General features: G+C 44.8%; 1 protein-coding gene across 3 annotated transcripts; it reads left to right on the plus strand.

Moving 5' to 3' along the window:
* The first annotated feature begins 7,427 nt into the window (after positions 1-7,427).
* On the plus strand, positions 7,428-19,134 carry NXF3 (nuclear RNA export factor 3). 3 transcript variants are annotated; one of them, XR_012377326.1, is made up of 19 exons: positions 7,428-7,880; positions 10,868-11,042; positions 11,264-11,417; positions 12,075-12,158; positions 12,253-12,357; positions 12,471-12,551; positions 13,108-13,215; positions 13,381-13,490; positions 15,288-15,324; positions 15,675-15,743; positions 15,829-15,884; positions 16,024-16,131; positions 16,252-16,310; positions 16,425-16,540; positions 16,633-16,675; positions 17,450-17,522; positions 18,068-18,321; positions 18,705-18,754; positions 18,865-19,134. XR_012377326.1 is itself a non-coding variant. In XM_025858983.2 (19 exons), exons 1-18 carry the CDS (start codon positions 7,679-7,681, stop codon positions 18,706-18,708), a joined length of 1,767 nt encoding a protein of 588 aa, XP_025714768.1. In that variant the 5' UTR covers positions 7,430-7,678; the 3' UTR covers positions 18,709-18,754; positions 18,865-19,134. The 3 variants fall into 3 exon arrangements, 2 of the variants coding, with proteins under 2 accessions (XP_073746466.1, XP_025714768.1); XM_025858983.2 differs by having other exon boundaries at positions 7,430-7,880; positions 18,068-18,250; XM_073890365.1 differs by lacking the exon at positions 18,705-18,754 and having other exon boundaries at positions 7,429-7,880; positions 18,068-18,250.
* The last annotated feature ends 905 nt before the right edge of the window (positions 19,135-20,039 follow it).

The following is a 20,039-nucleotide window of genomic DNA, read 5'->3' on the forward strand; positions in this document are numbered from 1 at the left end:
TCTGTTCTGTTCCCCTGGTCCATGTGTATGTTTTTATGCCAGTACCATACTTTTTGATTATGATGGTTTTGTAATGTAGTTGAAAGTCAGGAGGTATGATGCCTCCAGCTTTGTTCTTCTTTCTCAAATTGTTTTGGCTATTCTGAGTCTTTTTGTGGTTCCATATGAATTGAAGGCCTTTTTTGGTTCTGTTTGTGTGGAAAAATGGCATTGGTATTTTGATAGGGATCGCATTGAATCTATAGATTATTTGGGGGTAGCATGGATATTTTAACAATATTAATTCTTTCCATCCATGAACATGGAGTATCATTCCATTTATTTGTGTCTTCTTCAGTTTCTCTCATCAATTCAGCATATAGATATTTCACCTTCTTGATTAAATTGATTCTTAAGTATTTTATTGTTTTTGATGTTAGTATAAATGGGATTATTTTCTTGGTATCTTTTTTCAGTGGTTCACTGTTAGTGTATAGACGTGTAGCTAATTTCTGTATGCTGAATCCTGCAACTTTACTGTATTCACTGTGATCTTGTTGTTGTTGTTGTTTTTTAATCTCATTTTATCATGGTCACAGAGTGACTTAATCTGATGTTGGTGTTCTGTGTGATGGCTGATGATCAACAGGAGAACAATATAACCCAGCTGTGAGTGTCAGGTGATTTCGTGATGGAGAATGGTTGGGTAGACAGCAAGAAAAATTTGAGAGACCGTGCATATTCTCAATGAGAGAGACAGAGATTGCTGGTGTGGACAAAGCCAGGTGTAGATGGAACCACTGAGGACGAACAGACCGGTTATACAGAGGTAAAGGCTCTACATTTTTTTTTTTTCATCTGAGTGCATGGTGAGCAAACTTGGGCACCACTATCCTAGAAGGTAATGGAAACAGGGCTCAAATCCAGATCTGCCTCACTCCTGTTCACAGGTCTGTAACCAGTGAGGTTTGGCACTACCCTCTCTTAAAGATGAGGCCAGCACAGGGGAAAAGACTGAATTTGTCCCGGGCGCCATCTTCACGTAAGGAAGTGAGGCAACAGGCAGATCCTAGGCTGTGGCAGCCAGTTGAGGGTGAGCTCCAGGTTGAAATAAGTGAGGTGTGGCTGTTTATGCTCATACAATGCACTATCACATGCCCCTGGGATTTCTACAGGGGACCGCTTGTCATGTTTGAGGTTTTCAACCATTTTCTTCTCATGTTCAGTTTAGTGCTCAATATACTGTGTAATATGTACATCGCACTTTCACCGGTAGAAAGTCAATTTCCTTTCTATTGTGGACACTCACCTCTACCCTTTAAACACACACCCAGTGCTCATGCTTTCTGCCAAATAATTTCTTTTCCCAGCTCCTGAAAACGGATTGTCTTGATGGGAGGTCAAGGATTGCTTTGTATCGAGCCATATTTGTTTTGAGAAAGTAATGGATGGTACTTAAACTGGGTTTTGGTGCACTGCCATATTAGTCAGGTTCAAGGGTTTTGTTCAAAGTGCCCATGAATATGTATGAAGGCATCTTCATCTTAACCTCAAATTCTGTAGTTTGTGTTGCCTAAGAGCAAACATGTTGTAATGCAGATTTTAATTGTAATGCTTAAAAATGAAACTCTTTAAGTTTGAGAAAACAATTCCGTTTTGAGAAACACATATTCCTCCAGGGCTTGCCAGTGACATTCTTACAATTGTTAATTCATTTTCACTGAGAAAGGATATGTAACTTTCTTTCTCTGTTAAAAGCAATATCTGGGTAACCGATGTCTGGGGGATAAACAGTAGAAATAGAAACAAAGAATTGTCTCAAATAGTCACAGTAAATTGAAGCTAGAATTTTAAATAGTTTTCAGGTGTCAAGAATGGAACCCCAAAAGTTTACTATGTTTGCGAGTGTTTTGTGGTGTTGCTAGTTATTTCCACTTTCCCCTCCATCCTTGGGTGTATTTTCCACACTGTCTAAACTGAGTGGGAATTCCCATTATGTTCATAAACAAAATCTATAAAAGTATATCCGATAATTAATGCAAGACCAGGTGAAGCAGTAGGAAGAGTAAAAGCTTTGGCTTCAGAAGATGTGGGTTCCATTCTGGGCTCAGCCAATGAATAGGAGCATGACATGTGACAGTGTGGGACATTAAGTCCCCAAGCACCAGCTTCCCTGGTCAGAGAGCGAGGATTCTCTTCTTCATAGGGTCTTTGACAGAATTTATTGAAATCACAAGGTAGTAAAGGTCACACAGGTGCTTTAGCCTCAGCCGTGCCTGGAATCTGAGGCTCAGTCTCCTCATCTGTAAAGAAGGAATCACCATGTGGACTTCGTGGTTATGTCAAAGGGATTAAATGTTATTATGTAGATTAAAATATAAGTCAGTGTCATATTACATAACATAATTAGTGACAATATAAAGAAAGATGAGATCTCCTCAGGGGTTAATGGAAATGTTTGTTTCCTTCTTTAGTGCTTTCTTAAAATGATTTTTGAAATTCATTTCAATATTCTGAAATATATTTAAGAGCATTCCACAAAGCAAATTATTTAAAAACTCCCAAACTTGTTGGCGAGGATGTGGAGAAAAAGGTGCACTGTTGGTGGGAATGCAAATTGGTGCAGCCACTGTGGAAAACAGTATGGGGCTTCCTCAGAAAATTAAAAATAGAACTACCACGTGATCCAGTAATTCTACTACTGAGTATATAGCCAAAGAAAATGAAAGCACTAATTCGAAAAGATATATGCACCCCTATGTTTATTGCATCATTATTTACAATAACCAAGATATGGAAGCAGCCCAAATGTCCATCCATAGGTGAATGGATAAAGGAGATGTGGTATATATATTATATATAAACACACACACACACACACACACACACACACATATATATTATATAAACACACACACATATATGGTGTGTGTATAAAATATATGGTGTATATATGGTATATATACCATGGTGTGTGGGTGTGTTTGTGTAATGGAATATCACTCAGCCATAAAAAAGAATGAGATCTTGCCATTTGCAACAAAATGGACGGACCTAGAGGTTATAATGCAAAGTGAGATAAATCAGTCAGAAAAAGACAAATAACATATTATTTCACTCATAGGTGGAATTTAAGAAACAAAACAAATGACTAGAGAAAAAAAAGGGACAGAAAGAAAAAGAAAGAAAAAGAAAGAAAGAAAGAAAGAAAGAAAGAAAGAAAGAAAGAAAGAAAGAAAGAAAGAAAGGAAAGAAAGAAAGAAAAAAAGAAAGAAGGAAAAAGAAAGAAAGAAAAGAAACAGACTTTTAAATAAAGAGAACAAATTGGTGGTTACCAGAGAGGAGATGGCTGGAGGGATGGGTGAAATGGATCGAGGGCATTAAGAGTTCACTTATCGTGATGAGAACTGAGTAATGTACAGAATGGTTGGATCATTATATTGTACACATGAATCTGATATAATGCTGTATTTTAATTATGCTTCAATTTGAAGAAAATATCACCACCACCACCACCACCACTGCCACGAACAGTTTTCTAACTTACAATTTTTTTTTAAGATTTTATTTATTTATTTGACAGAGAGAGACAGAGCGAGAGAGGGAGCACAAGCAGGGGGAGTGGGAGAACGAAAAGCAGGCTTCCGGTGGAGCAAGGAGCCTGACGTGGGGCTCGATCCCAGGACCCTGGGATCATGACCTGGGCTGAAGGCAGACGCTTAACTGACTGAGCCACCCAGGCGCCCCTCTGACTTACAATTCTACCTCTGGAAGGTTCATTTGTTCTCTGTCATGCAAAACCACATCTCCTAAAAATCACAGACTGTCATTACAGTACTTTCATCGGATCTTTTAGAGAAGGAAGCATCAATCTGCAGCCTCAACAGCTTCTCTGAAGTACACGCCCTCATTGTTGTCTGTGGAACAACTCTACAGTTCAATTTCTGAACTGACCTGTGTCCTGGACATCCCCCTCAAAAGTAGAAGAGGCAAATCTGTGGCAAATCTTCAGGTAAAATATTTGAAAACCTTCAGAATCGTTAGTCCACCCTCTGGAGCCACAGCCCATGAGAACGTTTGAGCTCACAGTCTTTCGTCCCCTTTCACATGAACGGTGTGTCTGGAGATGGTAAAGGTGATGGAGTGACTAGATTACCTAAAGGTAATCAAACCAGAAGGGTGTGTCTGAGACTTCTCACAGGAAGTGAATGCTTAAACTGAGATTGGAGGGTAAGGAGGCAAAGGAGGCATTAGCCTGCCGAATAGGAGAGGGTGGAGACTAACCAGATATAGCAGGAAGGAAATACCTTATAACCTGGCTCATCCCTTGGGAAACCCAGTGTGGAAATCCCTTACACAGCAGTTTGGCATGCTGAGAAAAACTTTGTAATACTTAACAAGACAACTGTAGAAAGTTCCTGAACCCTTTCTGCCCTCTCTGCTCCCACCTCAGGCCTATAATCTCCACCAGCCCTCTAAGAGGTGCGTGATGTTATTACTATGATTTCTCTCTGTGAAACCACAAAGAAGAAGAAACTCGTTAGGTAAAGCAGTTTGAGCATGATTTTAATTTACATGCTGTTTCACCACTCGCAGTGCAAAATATAACTTTTAATCGATTCTTCTCTCCTTTTCCCAGTTAATATTTTTCACTGGAGAAAATTCAGGAATTGGAGGTCCGTGCCATCTGATGAACATATCTAGAATGGCAGCTTAGACATCACTTAGCAGGGAACCCTGGAAGGAGGAAGGGAGTAAGGTCCCAATCAGAGGGAAACTTCTGGAAGATTTTGTGGAAAATGAAGCATTAAGGGTGAGTCAGAGCCCAGGTACATGAAATCCAGTAGCAAGAACTTTTCTTCAGCCCCTCCCTCCCAACTATAACAGGAAACCGATAGGTGTGTGACTGAGAGACAAAACTATTTTTGTATGTATTTTTTATCTTGTTACACAGCAAGATGTATTTCCTTGGGAATTTTGTTTATATTCCCCAGATATACTTCCCTGTGCACAGTAATATATAAGTACATTTACACGAACACATATATTCTTCCAAATTTTGTTCACAATATGTATATACTATTCTCCATATGTTTTACATATACATATATGTTTATGTATATACGTATGTGGAAATATATGCACACACAAACATACATACATGTGTAATTGTTTTGTACGTGTTTAATCTTATAAGTTTGTAATGTATAGTTCTTATTTGAATTATTTTAACGGACTTCAAGCGACAATCTTTTGTTAATCAGATTTATTTATCTAATAGAATATTAAACATTTGCCTTTAAAACACATTCCATGCATTTCCCCAATAATTTGCATTTCCTTATTATGTGACATTTCTGTTTGGGATAGAGAAGGTTTTGTTTTGTTTTTTTTTCTTTAACTTCCCTTTAATTTGTCCAATTAAATTTGTAAGAGAGTTAAAAGTTTTTCTTGGTTTTGATTGCCCCAGGTGTTCAAGTCATGTTGACAGGCAGGGTACTCAAACAAACTTTTACCCAGTGTCTTTGTCTTGAAGATGATGGTGGAGATGAAATCCCATTCCTCAGGCCTGGAAGCCTAGATAGGGGGACAATGGGTAACCCTGTCCTGGGGATGGTGTGTGGGGCCCAACCAGAAGCAGAGGAAAAGTAACCTCCATGGAGGGAAGAAAATGATCATTTGCAGAATTATTTTAAGCCAGAGACGCTTTACATGGTATCTTCAATAACCTTACAAGGATTCAGTTATTTTCCCCACTTATTTACACATGGGGAATTAGGTGTGAAGCTTTTTTCCATTGTACCAGGAAGCCTTCAGTGCTTTGAATTCTCACTGGGCTAGTATTTGATGCAACCCTAAGTATTTCTTCTTTCGTTTTCTGTTGTAGCTGTATTGTTTTTAAATGAAGACAACCCATGAAAATTAAAAGCAATTTCTGTACTATCAAAAGAAAAAAAAAGTTTGAAAAGATGGGAGTAACTATTTGCAAACAATATTACAGAATTTGTGCTACTGGGCTAGAAAACAAAGGACTTTTGTTTATCAGTGGAGAAAGGGACAAATGATAAGAACTAATTTTATGTATGCTTTTTATGTAAAAGCAAAATGTTTCTCCAGTACACATCTGGAAGGATGCCACACCGCATTAACTGAAGAAATGGCAATCTGGAGATGTTGTAATAAGTAAGTGAAAAAATCAATTTGCAGAAAATTATTTATGTGATTGCAAATTTTTAAAAGTGTGTATCTATAACCACGTAACTACACAAATATTTTCAGGTAGGTGTACACGTTACCTAAAGAGAAACACCTCTGGAAAATGTGCACCAATCTATTTACATTGGATATCTTGGATATCTGTGAGTTGGGGTGAGGGGATCATACAGACGGAAGGTGCAGAATGATTTCATTTTCTAAGTATACGTTTTTAATGTTTAGCATTTTGTGATTAGGCAAATTTGTTGAGAGAAACACTTGAAAACATCTAACAGCCGATTCACGAGAAAAGTTCACCTATACTTACCATGTTATGAAAATGTTCACACGATACTGTTTAATTAGCAAATATAAACTTCAGCTTTCGACTTGACAGTTTATCTGTGTGTGTGTGTGTGTGTGTGTGTGTTTCTGTCTTACACTTCCCTTACCCCCAAATGTTCACACTCTCATGTGCCAAGTTTTCTTCACCTCTCTCAGGGACTGAATTTTCTCTCTCGGGGCATGGAGATCCAGGAAGGGATTGTGGGCAAAGAGTAGAAAATTCCAGAAAGTAGTGGAAAATTCCAGAAAATTCTGGCTAATGCACTGGAGCCCAGGCGCCTCCCTCCTTCTTTCTGCCTTGCAAAGCCCTCTGGTCTGAAACTTTCAGAGCTACAGTTCTGTCTCTGACGACTAAGGGGCATCTACCGATACTATGTTTTTTGGTAAAGGAAAAGGCATGATTTGTTTCATTCTCCTCTCATTACAGTGACCCACCAAACTCTGTTTGCTATTTCCTTTTTAGTTTCCAGGTCTGCTGCTGTGTGTGTGTGTGTGTGTGTGTGTGTGTGTTGTGTTGTTTTATTTTTGTTTTTGTTTTATTTGGTGGGGGAGGGTAAGTTTGTTTGCTATTATCTCTCTGGAATGAGTTGGAGATAATGCCAGCCATGTGATTATTTTCAGAACATTCTTTTATTTTGCTCTAACTTAAGAAAAAAATAAAATCCGACATATTGCAGCAAGAATTTAGTTAGGCTACATATGCATGGACATGTCACCGCCGTTCCATGGAACTCAGTTGCAGTCTCTGTTTCTCCAGGTAGCATCTGAATGACTCCAAACAAGCTCCAGCACCTCATTAAGCTGCAGCAAACTTGCAAAGCTGGTGACTGTGGTATCAGAGTCCCCTTGTGAGGAATCCATGACAGAGCAGATGCAATGTAGCAAATCCAAGGCCTGGCCTATAGCTGATACTCAGAGTTCTCTGGGTTTGCAGAATGAGGGAACAAGATGTATTGCAGTGGATACAGAGCCTGGCATACAGAGTTCCTTGTGTTTGTGGCTGCAAGTACCGTGGTCCCACCCCTCATGATTCTAGTTGGCCTTGTCTGCAGGGCTGATTCAGTTGGAAACAATTCCCTGGTAGGCTGGTAACAAATTCAGGGGACAGGAATTATATGAAGTAAAGCCTCCTCTGGTGGCAGCCAAGGCTCTCTTCTCCATGCCTTTGAGGAAGGGACTTCCTGTAAGGATTCCGACTTGTTTGTGTGACACTGACAAAGTGGTTTGTGGCCTGCTCTCACCTTCCTCAGCAGCCGTCCCTGATCATCTCCAAACCTCCGGCTCCAGACCTCACGGATTCTCTTCACAAGCAACCTGCGAGGACACTGGTGACGGGCCACTGCCTTCGGTCCACACCATGGGTGAGTTGGTCAGCATGAGGCCTTGGTCTCAGATCCCCAGAGGGTACGAGGGGTTCTGGGTCCCTTCCCCCACCCCGCCCCACTGGACACCCAGCCAACCCCCATTTAGAGGAGGGGTGGAGAGGGCCCAGGCTGACTAGTATTCCACTCTCTTGAGGAAATGGGCCAAGTGAGCCCTGACATTCCCATCCTGGTTCCACATGGAAAACCTCCTCTCCAATGGAAGTGGTCATGGCTGAGGTGAATTTTTTTTCACTGGTTGAGGGGATAGACCTGACTTATGTGGTCCTCACAGGTCCAGCCTTTGGAGAGTGGGGAGGGTCTCCTAGGTTGATGGGGGGGGGGGGCAAAGGGGGGGGGGGGTTGGTGTAGATTAACATTCTTTGGATGCCTACTAGAGGTGGGGGAGGGGCAGAGAACCCACCATTACCCTTGACTCTTATATCAACTATTTAGGGTAGATTGTATTACCCCCAGAGACGATTCTTGAGGTTTGCCTTATAGCCCAGCATATGACCGATTCTGGAATGTTCCACGTGCAGTGTTTATGTGCACTGTTCCATGCCAATTAAGTAAATTTGTTAATTTACTTAATTCTCATTTTAAAATCTCCACCTAGTGGAACTTATGTCTGCCATTTTATGTGTCACTCAAGGAGGTGTGTTGCCACAATTTGTAATCGTGAATTTATCCATTTCTCCTTTTACTGTCATTGTTCGCTTTGCACGTTTTGGCTCTGTGTTAAGACAAGCACACCAATTTAGAATTTTGTATTAATGGCTTCTTTTTGCATTGAACCTTTTATCATAATGAAATCTCCTTCTTTTCTCTAGTAATGTTATTTTTTTCTTGAAAGAACACCTTTCCCTTTAGTAATATGGGTATACCAGCTTTCAGTAGGTTAGTGTGTAAATGGTACACATTTTGCCAAGTTTTAATTTATTTTAAAATTTTCTAAATCATTAAATTTTGCATGTTTCTCCTTTAAGCAGCATTTGATGGAATGTTTTCTTTCCGGTCTCATAAAATCGTCTTTCTATTTGGAATATCCAGTCTGAAACTTTTAATGTAAATATAGATATAACTTGGTTTCTGTATACCATATTAACTGCACATTTATTTCTGCCTGTTGTGAGGCCCTTTTCCTCTCCTTTCGTTGAAATGATTTAATATTTTCTTTTAGAGGGAGAGAGGGGTGGGAAGGGGCAGGGGGAGAGGGAGAGAGAGAGAGAGAGAGAGAGAGAGAGAGAAAATGGCTTGATCTCACACACCTGAGAACATGACCTGAGCTGAAAACAAGAGTCAGATCCTTGGGGTGCCTGGGTGTCTTAGTCAGTTAAGTGGCAACTCTTGATTTCGGCTCAGGTCATGATCTCGGGGTCATGACTTCGGGATTGTGAGATAGAGCCCCGAGTTGGGCTCTTTGCTCAGCGTGGAGTCTGCCTGAGATTATCTCCCTCTCCCTCTGCCTCCCACTCTGCCCCTCCCTTCCCCCCTCCTCCATCTCTCTCTCTCTCGCTCTCAAATAAATAGATAAATAAAATCTTAGAAAAAAAAGATGGACACCTAACAGACTCAGTCACCCAGGAGCCCCTAATATATATATATTCTTAGTATTAGATTGTTACCTCATTTGGCTGGACAGTTAAACATTCTTTAGCCATTCTTGTAGCGTTTACCCTTAAGACTATAATGTACTTTTTTTTTCTTTTTTTGCCTTTTCATGGTCTCATGTAAATTACTTCTTTAAAGCTCTTCAGACAGAGAAGGAACTTTGGAACACTTTGATTCCACTCACACCCTCCCAATGTATTGCCATGAATTTTATTTTATTTTATTTTATTTTTAAAGATTTTGTTTATTTATTTGAGAGAGAGAGAATGAGAGATAGAGAGCACGAGAGGGAAGAGGGTCAGAGGGAGAAGCAGACTCCCCGCCGAGCAGGGAGCCCGATGCGGGACTCGATCCCGGGACTCCAGGATCATGACCTGGGCCGAAAGCAGTCGCTTAACCAACTGAGCCACCCAGGCGCCCTATTGCCATGAATTTTAATTCTATGTATATTTAAACCCCTAGAAGACATTAGCGTCCTGGTGCTATATAGTCAATACTCATTTAGACTGGCCTACATATTCACAAATGCCATTAGTCTTTCTTTCCTGCATCTTTGTGCCTCCATCTGGGATCGTGTTTCTTCTGCCTGAAGAAGAACCTTTAATATTTCTTTTAGTTTGAGTCTTCTGGTCACAAATTTCCCCAGTTTTGCTACATTAACATCACTGTGAAATGTACATCTTTTCTTTAGGAATGTTTTTCCTTAAAGCATACTTTGTCTCCTATTAGTATTGTTATACTGACTTGATTATCCTGTTACTTTGGGAAAGTTCTCAAGCAAGATCGCTTCAAATGCCACTTCTCTACGTTTCCCTCCTCTTCATTCCGGGACTCAAATGAAGCATGGGTTGGATATGCTCACTAGATCTCCCTTAATTCTCTCCCTCTGTCTTTTGGTATTCTCCATATTATGTCTCTCCAGACTTTTCTGGATATTGTCATCAGACCTAACTTTCGCTTCTCTAATTCTTTCTTCAGGCGGGAACTCACCTTTGACCCTTGAACCATAACACCAAACTTTCAGGGTGGATTTTGTTATCCCCCTAGGGCAGAGGAAGGAACTGTGAGTTAGAGATGATAGGCAACTTGTCCCAGGTCACCCAGCCTGAAAAGGGCAGAGCAAGGGCTAACATCACAGATTAAACCCTAGGCCCAAACCCTTTCCTCTGTGCTCGTTTTCTTCTTGGCCGCAAGTGCTCCCCACCTCTCCTCTCCCAGGAAATGCAACCACAAGTGAAGTTTTTCAACCTTTTTGGCACTGTGCTCTATTTCATTTTAGATGATAAAGTCAGTGATATTTCTTCATTAGCCATGATATTTCCCCAGAACCGTTTGTGGTGTTGGGACCACTGATGCGTTGTTCTCAATTTCAGGGCATAATGATGTAAGTAAACTCTTACAAAGAAGAACAAGATGCTGGGGTATTTACCGAAGGAGATATAACAACTGGTCTGAACAAGTCAGTTCTGGCATTTATCCTTCATCCCACCAGCAGCAAGATGGAGATCTGGCAACAGATGGCGCTCACATGAGCACCCGAGTGAGATAGTAAGTGACCAGTCAGCATAGCTGAAATGTACCAGCCAGTGGAATACATAGCCCTGTAGCTGAATATGTCATTCTCTTCTCCAACCTGGAAGAGTGATGAATGATAGAATCAGGTTAATGGTTGAGCAAACTTTATTGTACCCTGGTATCAGTGGGCAAACGTGTAATGGAAGACTTTCTGAGCACGTGTGGACTACTTCCTTCTCTCCACTTCCCCACAGTGCTCCCTATGCCATTCCACCATGTCGTCGGAGAGGCAATTTTCAGAAACAAGACCAAACCCAAGCTAACATGAAGGGAGAGCAAAAGCCTCCAGAGAGAAGAATGGAGCGGGAGAGGCAGGATGAGACCGTGGGGAAATGGTTCAAGATCATTGTGAGTGCCCCTGCAAAATGGACCTAATAAGTAGAAGAAGGTGAACAGAGGGAATTGTGTTGGACTCATGTAGAGACGCTATGTACTTTTCTGGGGGCAGAGGAGTGGGTAATCGGTCTTTTTATTACTAGCATCATTACATATGTAGCATTACATATGTTAACATCCTAGATCAAGTAAGGGCAGACTCAGAGGAGCAATATAAAGGGAACAGACTGACTATAGGGAGAATCAGGTAAGTTGTCTAAGAGCAGAGGAAACTACAGCCAAGGAGATGGAGCAACTCCACACTGGAAGGCTCAGTTTAGCTCTAGCTGAGTGTGGGAGGAGGTTGTGTCTTTGGGGTCCCTGTTGGAGAAGCAGGCTAAGGCATCCTGCCCTGAGCTAGTATCACTTGGAACTTTATAAAAGGAAGTTCATATTAAACATCTTAAGTCGATTATTTGAAAAAAAAGTGTTTGAATTGAAGGAAAAGTTATTTAGTAAATCCATGTCTGGTACAAGAGTTTGCAATAAAGGATAATGTCCTATCATAAGAAATTATTTTAAAGCCCCCCGTGCCCCCCAAATAAACGGTATGAAAGGAAGACATGGTTGGGTCTTATCTTAACCTTGGAATCCATTGTGTCAATCTTTTCTCCCATCTCTGGCTCCTAGATTCCATTCGGCATCAAATATGATGAGAAGTGGCTGCTGGATCTGATTCAGGGACAATGCAGTGTCCCCTTCACCCCAGTCGAGGTAAGAGAAAACAGCGAAGCAGATGAGAAGAAACAGGGCAGATGAGCAGTGGCTCGGGTCTCATATTCTCTTTCTCTTGCCATTCTCCCTATAGTTTCACTATGAGAGAATGCAGGCCCAGTTCTTTGTTGAGAATGCCAACGTTGCCTTTGCATTGAAGAGTGTCAACGGCAAGATCTGGGATGACGCTAACGAAAGGGTACGTGTCAAGGGCGTGACTGGGACCAGTTAGGGGCAAGAGGGCAGGACAGGGGCAAGGTCTTGTGTCGGATTTCCTGGTACTTAACCCAGCCCCTCTTGTGTTCCCTACAGATCTCTATCTTTATCTACCCCTCTGATGCACCCCACTCTGTGCACAAGGAGCTGAAGTCAGAAAAGGTGGAGCAGACAAAGGTAATGCAGATTCAAGAGTAGCTGTGCATCCACATCCAGGCCCGCATCTCCTTCCCACACCTATTGCCCCCCCATCTCCACCTCAAACTCAGAGCCACTGACCCCATCTCTAACTCTGCTGCTGACAGTGAACAAATGATATGTAGTCTCCCAGCAATCTCTTAACATCCAGAGGGTCCTCTTTGCCCCTGGTATGCCTACAGGAGTAATTCTAGGGCAGGTGAGGGCAGAGGGGCCTGTCTGGGAAGGAGACTTAGGGATGGTAACGTGGGGAGGGGTTGGTGCTGGAGCTGTACCAGCCGGGCCTCTCTCAGCCTTCTGATTCCCTCCTCTCGGCTTCTCGGAGACTTGATCACCCATGATATTGAAAGGGTACCAAATCCTAGAAACAGCATGGCTGCCTCCCTGCAGACCCATGAAAAGAACATGCCCAAGGTGAGGACTCAGTCCCAGTGCTGAGACTGACGCTGAAGGTGGGAGAGATTAGGTAGAAGAGGCAGGTTGGTCTCAGATATCCCCTGTTGGGGTCCTCACTCTAACTTTTTCCTCATCATAGCTTTTGCCCTCGAACCCGAGCACCAAGACACCCAGCCAGCTGGATGGCCTGTCCAACACTATGCAGAATGCCGCCAGCATCGAGAGCTTGAACCTCTCCAACAGTGAGGTGAGGTGTGGTACCCAGATCCTTCTCTGAAAGGAAGTTGGGAGTGCTCACGGGATGGTGACAAGAGTCAGGGAAGTGGATTTGTTGGAGAAGGGAAGGACTGGGGCTGCAGGGTCATCCTGGTCATCTCTCTCTGCTCCACGTGTTTCCTCCCCATAATTATAGGTGAAGTCTGCAGGGGAGTTGGACGAGGGCAAAAGTCTGCAGCCAGAAGAGATGAGTACCGATAGAAGTGCCCTGTGCACCGCCCTCCCTGATAAATCAACCAACATAAGGTCAGTTGTACACTGTGTCACCCCGTGGGACTCTGAACTATGCCTGACGGTGCCTGTTTGGAGGAGGCAGCAGCTCTGTTCCTTTGGGGGGACCAGAGGCCCTATGCTTTCTTCTCTGTGTCCCTCGCCTGTGCTTAGACATCTCCTTCCTTTCCTCTGACCTGCTCACCAGTTTGTCTGGTCTGAGGCCCGTTTGCAGGTTGTCTGCACCCAGCCTTCTCTGGTGTGCCATCCCCAAAGTGTGATCTACGAAACAGGGCTCCCCTTCCTCACTAGGACCAGAGTGACCACCTTGAGCCCGGTGCTGGTGCCCTGGACAGAGCGGGGCCCTCCAGCCCAGGGCCTCATGCTGAGATGGGCCTTTCTGCCTCCCTGCCGAGACAGGGCTTCCCTCCCTTGTTCTGAGAGGGACCCTCTTTTCCTTGAACCAAATGTATCCCCCCTCCAATTCCAGGCTGCCTTGGTGGTTTTCCTGCCGCATGCTGAGGGCCGAGGTCCTGGGGGACTGCCATCATGACATCCGTTCCTCTGACCCCCTGCGGGGAGCCGGGCCCTCCTTGGGAGAAACCAGGATTCCCTGAGTCAGGGGGCCAGAAGTGGGTGACTGCCAGTGAGCAGAGGGCTTCCTGAGACAGGAATGGAAGCCAGAGGGCAGAGGTGCTTGAGAGGACAGGAGGACAGGCCTCTCAGAGGCACTGCCCCCTCCCCTCCCTCCGCACGTCACCTCATCCAGACTGGTCCTTCAGAGGAGCCCTGTGGGTAGCCCGACATGGGTATAATCCCTCAGGCAAGGAACCGACTGGGACAGGCACAGGTGCACTGGGGTCATCAGGAGGGAAGGCGGTGATCATAAGAGGGAACCACAGACCCTCAGCTCCATGCTGACCTGGGGCTTGACCCTCTACTCCCCCTGGGGTAGGTCTCCTGCCCCCGTGGCTGCTTCGTTCCCCATGCCCGGCTCAGACTGAGTTCACACAGGTGACAAAGTTTCAACCGGCGTGCAGTGGGCCCCCAGCCCAACACCGGCATGTTTTCCATTCCTACGTCGGATGCCAGGGCCAGCCAGGGCAGATGAAGGAAAGGACCGCAGGCAGAGAGCCATTTCCCCCTTCTCCTCTCTTCCTCCCTGACCCTCACCACCATGGTAGAGCTTCTTTCCCTTCCTTTTGTTTTGCTTTCTCTCCCTCTTTTGTCTCTACTCCCCTATGTCTCTCTCACCTTTCCCTTCCTACCTTCAACCCCTCTTCTGTCTTCATCCCCCTCGCTCTCCCCCTCTGCCTCCTGGTTCCTGCCTCACTCACCTCCTTGCCCCAGCATCCTGGGCCACCCCTGGGCGGGGGGGTGTCATGGTCCTGCAGCGTGCTGGACCCCTAGTGAGGTAGCAGAGCCCTGGGCTTCCACCCCATTCCCTCTTCTCTCTGGAGCCTTTGGTAGGGACCTGAAGGAAGGAAGGGAGGCAGGAAGGAGAAGGCAGCCCTGGAGCCTGGGCTCCAAATGTTGCTTCTGGTGGCACTGGAGATGGGAGTCAGGACAGTTTAGGTGGGATCCACCCAGGGGTAAAGAGAGGGAGGAGGGGGTGGGTCGAGGAATGGAATCAGAGAGAGGAGGGGGAAGAGAGTGTGTGCTTTCCCTCTAGGCCCATCCACAAGGGAGGTGCCAAGGGCTCTGGAAGCCTAGGACACTGCAGTGTAGGTGGGACATACTGGGCTGTGTGTCAGGTGTAAGTGTGCTTGCTCTCATGATGAAGGACACCTGCAAAGTTTCACTGACTTTTCTGTTTTGTCTGGATTTCTGCAGCTCCATCCTGGAATTGTTTCCCAAGTTACTATGCCTGGTAGGTGTATTCGTTGATCATTGACTCCTCTGCTGGCACTGATGCTGCCCCAAACCTGCCCTGAAGCCATTTAGGTCTTGCAGAAGTTACAATTTTCATGACCCTTCAACCTCATGGAGGTCCAGATCCATGTGGGAACCCAACAAGGGCTCCAGATCGCCTTCAACCATGTTCTCCAGGGGCATCAGGGACCCCAAGACAGGGACCCCAAATGTAGTCTTGCCCATGTAATTTCCAGGGCCCTTTCGCACCTGGCCTCTGACCCTCACCCTCTCCGGGGCCCATCCTTTCCCTGATTGTTCAGCACCAGCTCCTGGTCCACACTGCCCACTCCCTCTTCCTTTCCCCAGGACAGCCAGGACTCACCTTCACCAACCAGCCTCAGTATTGCAGCCCACAAGAGGTTACCGACCTGCAAGGTGAGGAGGGCGGATCAAGCCGGGCTTTGGGTGGTGCGTGAGGAGGGGTTATCAGCCGTGGTCCTGAGGACTGTTGTGATTCCAGGGAAGCTTCTTTGGATCTGATGCCCTGAAGAGTCTAGTCCTGCAATTCCTGCAGCAGTAAGTACTCCTGGGAATCTGGGGAAGGGGTTGGCTGGGATGGGTGAGGCCACCCAAGCTCAGGACTGCCGACTGGGTCTTGAAATCTCATTTGGGATCCACACCACAGAGACAGACGGTCCTCATTGCCCTCCCACAGGTACTACTCGATCTACGACTCTGGAGACCGTCAGGGTCTCCTCGGTGCCTACCACGATGAGGCCTGCTTCTCCCTGGCCATTCCCTTCAACCCCGAGGAGTCAGCCCCGTGAGTAGCAAAGCTCCAACTCTGCTCCTGGGCCCTGTGGCTCCCCAGTGGATACAGGGCAGCTCCTGGAAACACCCACACCGGCCAGACCACCACCTCCTGTCCCTCTTTCTCTCCTAGAAGCAGCCTGTGCAAATACTTCAAGGAAAGCAGGAATATGAAGAAGCTCAAGGACCCCTGTGCGTGTGTGATGGGGAAGACTGGGCAGGGAAAGGGGTGTGAAGTGATCATTATAGGGCCTAGGGTGTGGCAACCCTTGACCTTTGCTTGTTTCTCCTCCTCCACCCCCATAGCCCTGCGTGTTCAGCTGCTGAAGCATACAAAATGTGACATCATGTGCTCCCTCTGTGTGCTGCCTCAAACTCAGCATGACCTCAGCTCCTTCATGGTGGACATGTGGTTCCAGACGGTGAGCACCAGCTTCCTCCCTCGGGCAGCCGCAGAAAGCCACGGGTGGGTAGGAAGTTTAGGTGACTTAGTACCTGGGCTCTTCCCTTTCAGGAGACGATGCTCTGCTTCTCTGTCAACGGGGTGTTCAAGGAAGGTGCGTGTGTGTAGAACCTCCTCCCCAGATGCTCCTCTGCTCTCTCCCTGCTGGCTGGGCTCCCTCACAGAACTCTCCCAGCTTCCCTGGTGCCTTCTTTTCTCTTCCTATTCCCGTTGTGTTCTCCCATTTCCACGCTGCCCTCAAAGCATCCTGGTCTGAACTAGGTCTATGCCGGTCTGCCCCACACAGCTTGGGCATTAGGGACACAGTCTGTGGAGTTGGACAGCTCTCACGCTAGATCTTTACTCTGTGACCTTGGGCTCTTAACCTGTAAGTTTCTTCATTTGCTAATGGACCTAATGATGTCCATCTGTTGAGCAGCTGTGAAAAATGCATGAAATGCATTTCTTTTTTTTTTTTTTTGAAGATTTTATTTATTTGACAGAGAGAGACACAGCAAGAGAGGGAACACAAGCAGGGGGAGTGGGAGAGGGAGAAGCAGGCTTCCCATGGAGCAGGGAGCCCGATACGGGGCTCGATCCCAGGACCCTGGGATCATGACCTGAGCCGAAGGCAGACGCTTAACGACTGAGCCACCCAGGTGCCCCTCAAATGCACTTCTGAAGTGGTTTCCACTGGTCCCAGCACATGGTAGTGTTCCTGTCACTGGGAACAGATTGCCTTCCCCATTCGGAACACCCTGACTCCCCACAGAAAAACTGTCCCCTTCACACGAATATCAAGTCAGACCCTGACTGGGGAATGCTGTGTGAGTATGTAAAGCATGTGGAATGCTAAAGGGGTATTGTTGTTTGTTGCTCGTTGTTGAAGTGGAAGGCATGTCTCAGGATTCTGTTCGTGCCTTCACCCGGACATTCATCGCTACCCCTGTCAGCAGTTACAGGTGAGTGCTTTGTTGTGGGTGGAACACCCAGTTCAGTATGAGTTCAGGGGTATGGGAATGGGGAGCTACAGGCTTCGGGGTGTTCTCAATATTGTGAAAAGCCAACAGGTACAACCAAGGAATCATGTCTCCTAGTGATTAAGAGCATCGGCTCTGGAATCAGATTATGGGTTCTTTCCCTGATCCCAACACTCACTAGTTTTGTGAACTTTGTCAAGTCACATGATCTCTTTGTGACCCAGTGACTTCCTCTGAAAATGGAGATTAGACTGTCCACTCCTCGGCAGTGTAAATATGGGTGTAAAATTGTCTGTGGTTTGGGGATAAACCTATAAATGTAGTGAAATTGGTTAGACAGTCTCTCCAAAGGTTGGCTCTGTGAAGGGTGAAGGAAAAGTAGAGATACCAGCCAAGGAACCTGGGTGGCAGGCACAGTAAGAGTATGGAAAGGACCTGGTTGCTGAGTGGCAGTGGAAGCAGGATCGTTGTTGGGGTGTGGGGTTGTCTATCTGTCCAGTTAATAAGGTCCCATTTTTTTCCTTCAGTCTATGCATCGTGAATGATGATCTGTTTGTGAAGGACGCCAACCCCAAGGAGACCCAGAGCACATTCTCTATCCCAGTGCCCACACCCTCCTGCAGCTCCTGGCCCACCCTTTGCCAGAAGCAGCAGGAAATGGGGCAGACTTTCTCCACCCAGTCTGGGATGAATTTCCAGTGGTCTCAGAAGTGAGTGCTGGGGGTGCATGGGGATAGGAGGGAGCTGGGAGTAACCAAGATTGAATTATGTCAACTTGCAGGTAATTTGTTTTGCTCATTTAGTCCACTCATTATCAACCCTGAACATTATCCTTTCATTACTTATAAGCTAAGCAGTTTGTTTATTTGTTTATTTATTTATTTACTTACTTACTTACTTACTTACTTATTTTTAGCTAGCCTGTTTTTTAAAACAGTTGTTCATTGCTTTCCTAAATCCATGGACCTGCACCTTTATTGACAGACATTTTGGTTTCAGGAATTTTTCCCAGTACACACTGTGCCACAGGGCTCATTCCACTGCCTAAGTTGTGATAAATGTAGTGGCGTGTTTCTTTTGCATGGATTGGGAAATGGTACTGTGCAATCAGATTGTCTCCAGCTTTAGTTTTAATGGATGTCAGCTGTGCTTTCTCCACACTAGGTAACTTCATGACAGCCAGTGGGACTATATTGGTTCTCACATGGCCCAAGGTGAGGTTCAGGAATTCAGGCCAAATGAGCCGAAACTGGGTGGCCTGGGGAGGAGACTCAGGGCTCCTGGCTCTGCTGATCTCCCAACTCCCTCTCTTCACTTCCTCCAGGCCAAGCACATGATCCCAGAGGAGACCCTCACTCAGACTCATCCAGGATCCTGAGAACACAACCCTGACAAGAAACTGTTTTTGTAGTCATCTTCATCATCTTTGCTGTCTATTTTCTCTAGCCTGAGTTAATCTCTGACTGAGCGGGAGGTTTGCTGGGAGCTGGGAAGCCAACGTTTAACTGACACTAATCTGCTCAAGGACCAACTGCGTATTTTCTCACCCGGGATCCCCGATTCTCTTCTTAATAAATAGTGGCATTGTGTGTTATGTTGAATCTCTGCAAAATCCATTCAAGGCCTGTATTTTGATCACTGGTCTACAGAGAAAGAAAAGGAGATCCAAAGAGGGTCAGTGACTCTTGGAGAACAGTAGGGTAGAGACTCAAATACTAGACCTCTCTTTAAAGCCCAGGCTCTGTGTGTGCCCCATGGCTGTGTGGCTACCAGGGTGGGGGATGTTCTCTTATTCTGTTATACCTGGGGATAGTGTTCTGTGCCCCTAGTGTATTAGTCAAATATTTTAAGGCAGAGAACAGTATTCTTTCTTAGCCACACAAATCTATTCAAATTTAAAAGCAATCCATTTAGGGGAAAACAGCATTAAAGAGCACAAGAGAACTTGGGAAGAATAAATTGCCATCATATATAACTTATATTGTATTAATATCCTTGACATATAAAGGAATCACTAGAAAGAGGGAAACAGGTATCAATCAAGAATTGTTATTAAAATCAATAGGAATACCCAAGATATGCATGAAATCTATCCAACCATAATAACCTACAAAAACACAACTGCAAATATTTAGACACGGTACTAAATGAGAAAGTAAAGCTGACCTGGAGGCTGGTATTCTCTGTCCCCAGTGTTCTAGTCAGATATTTTTATACATAGAATAGTATTACCTTCTTAGCCATATACATCTATTGAAAAGCAACCTGTTTGAAGAAAAGCAGCATTAAAAAGCACATGAAAATCTTGGGATAAAAAATTGTCCTCATGTATACCTGATATAAATATCCTTGATATATTTAAAAAAATCAGTAGATCAGATACTGAGATCAACCTAAAATTCTTATTAAAAGTAAATAGTAATGCACCCAAAGTCTATGAAAGTCTATCCAAACATAATAATAATAAAAACACATTTGCAAACTTTGAGATAAGATACT

This window comes from Callorhinus ursinus, unplaced genomic scaffold (assembly GCF_003265705.2).
Source record: "Callorhinus ursinus isolate GAN/ISIS: 27379988/994484 unplaced genomic scaffold, GSC_fseal_2.0 scaffold143, whole genome shotgun sequence".
NCBI classification, from domain to species: Eukaryota; Metazoa; Chordata; class Mammalia; order Carnivora; family Otariidae; genus Callorhinus; species Callorhinus ursinus.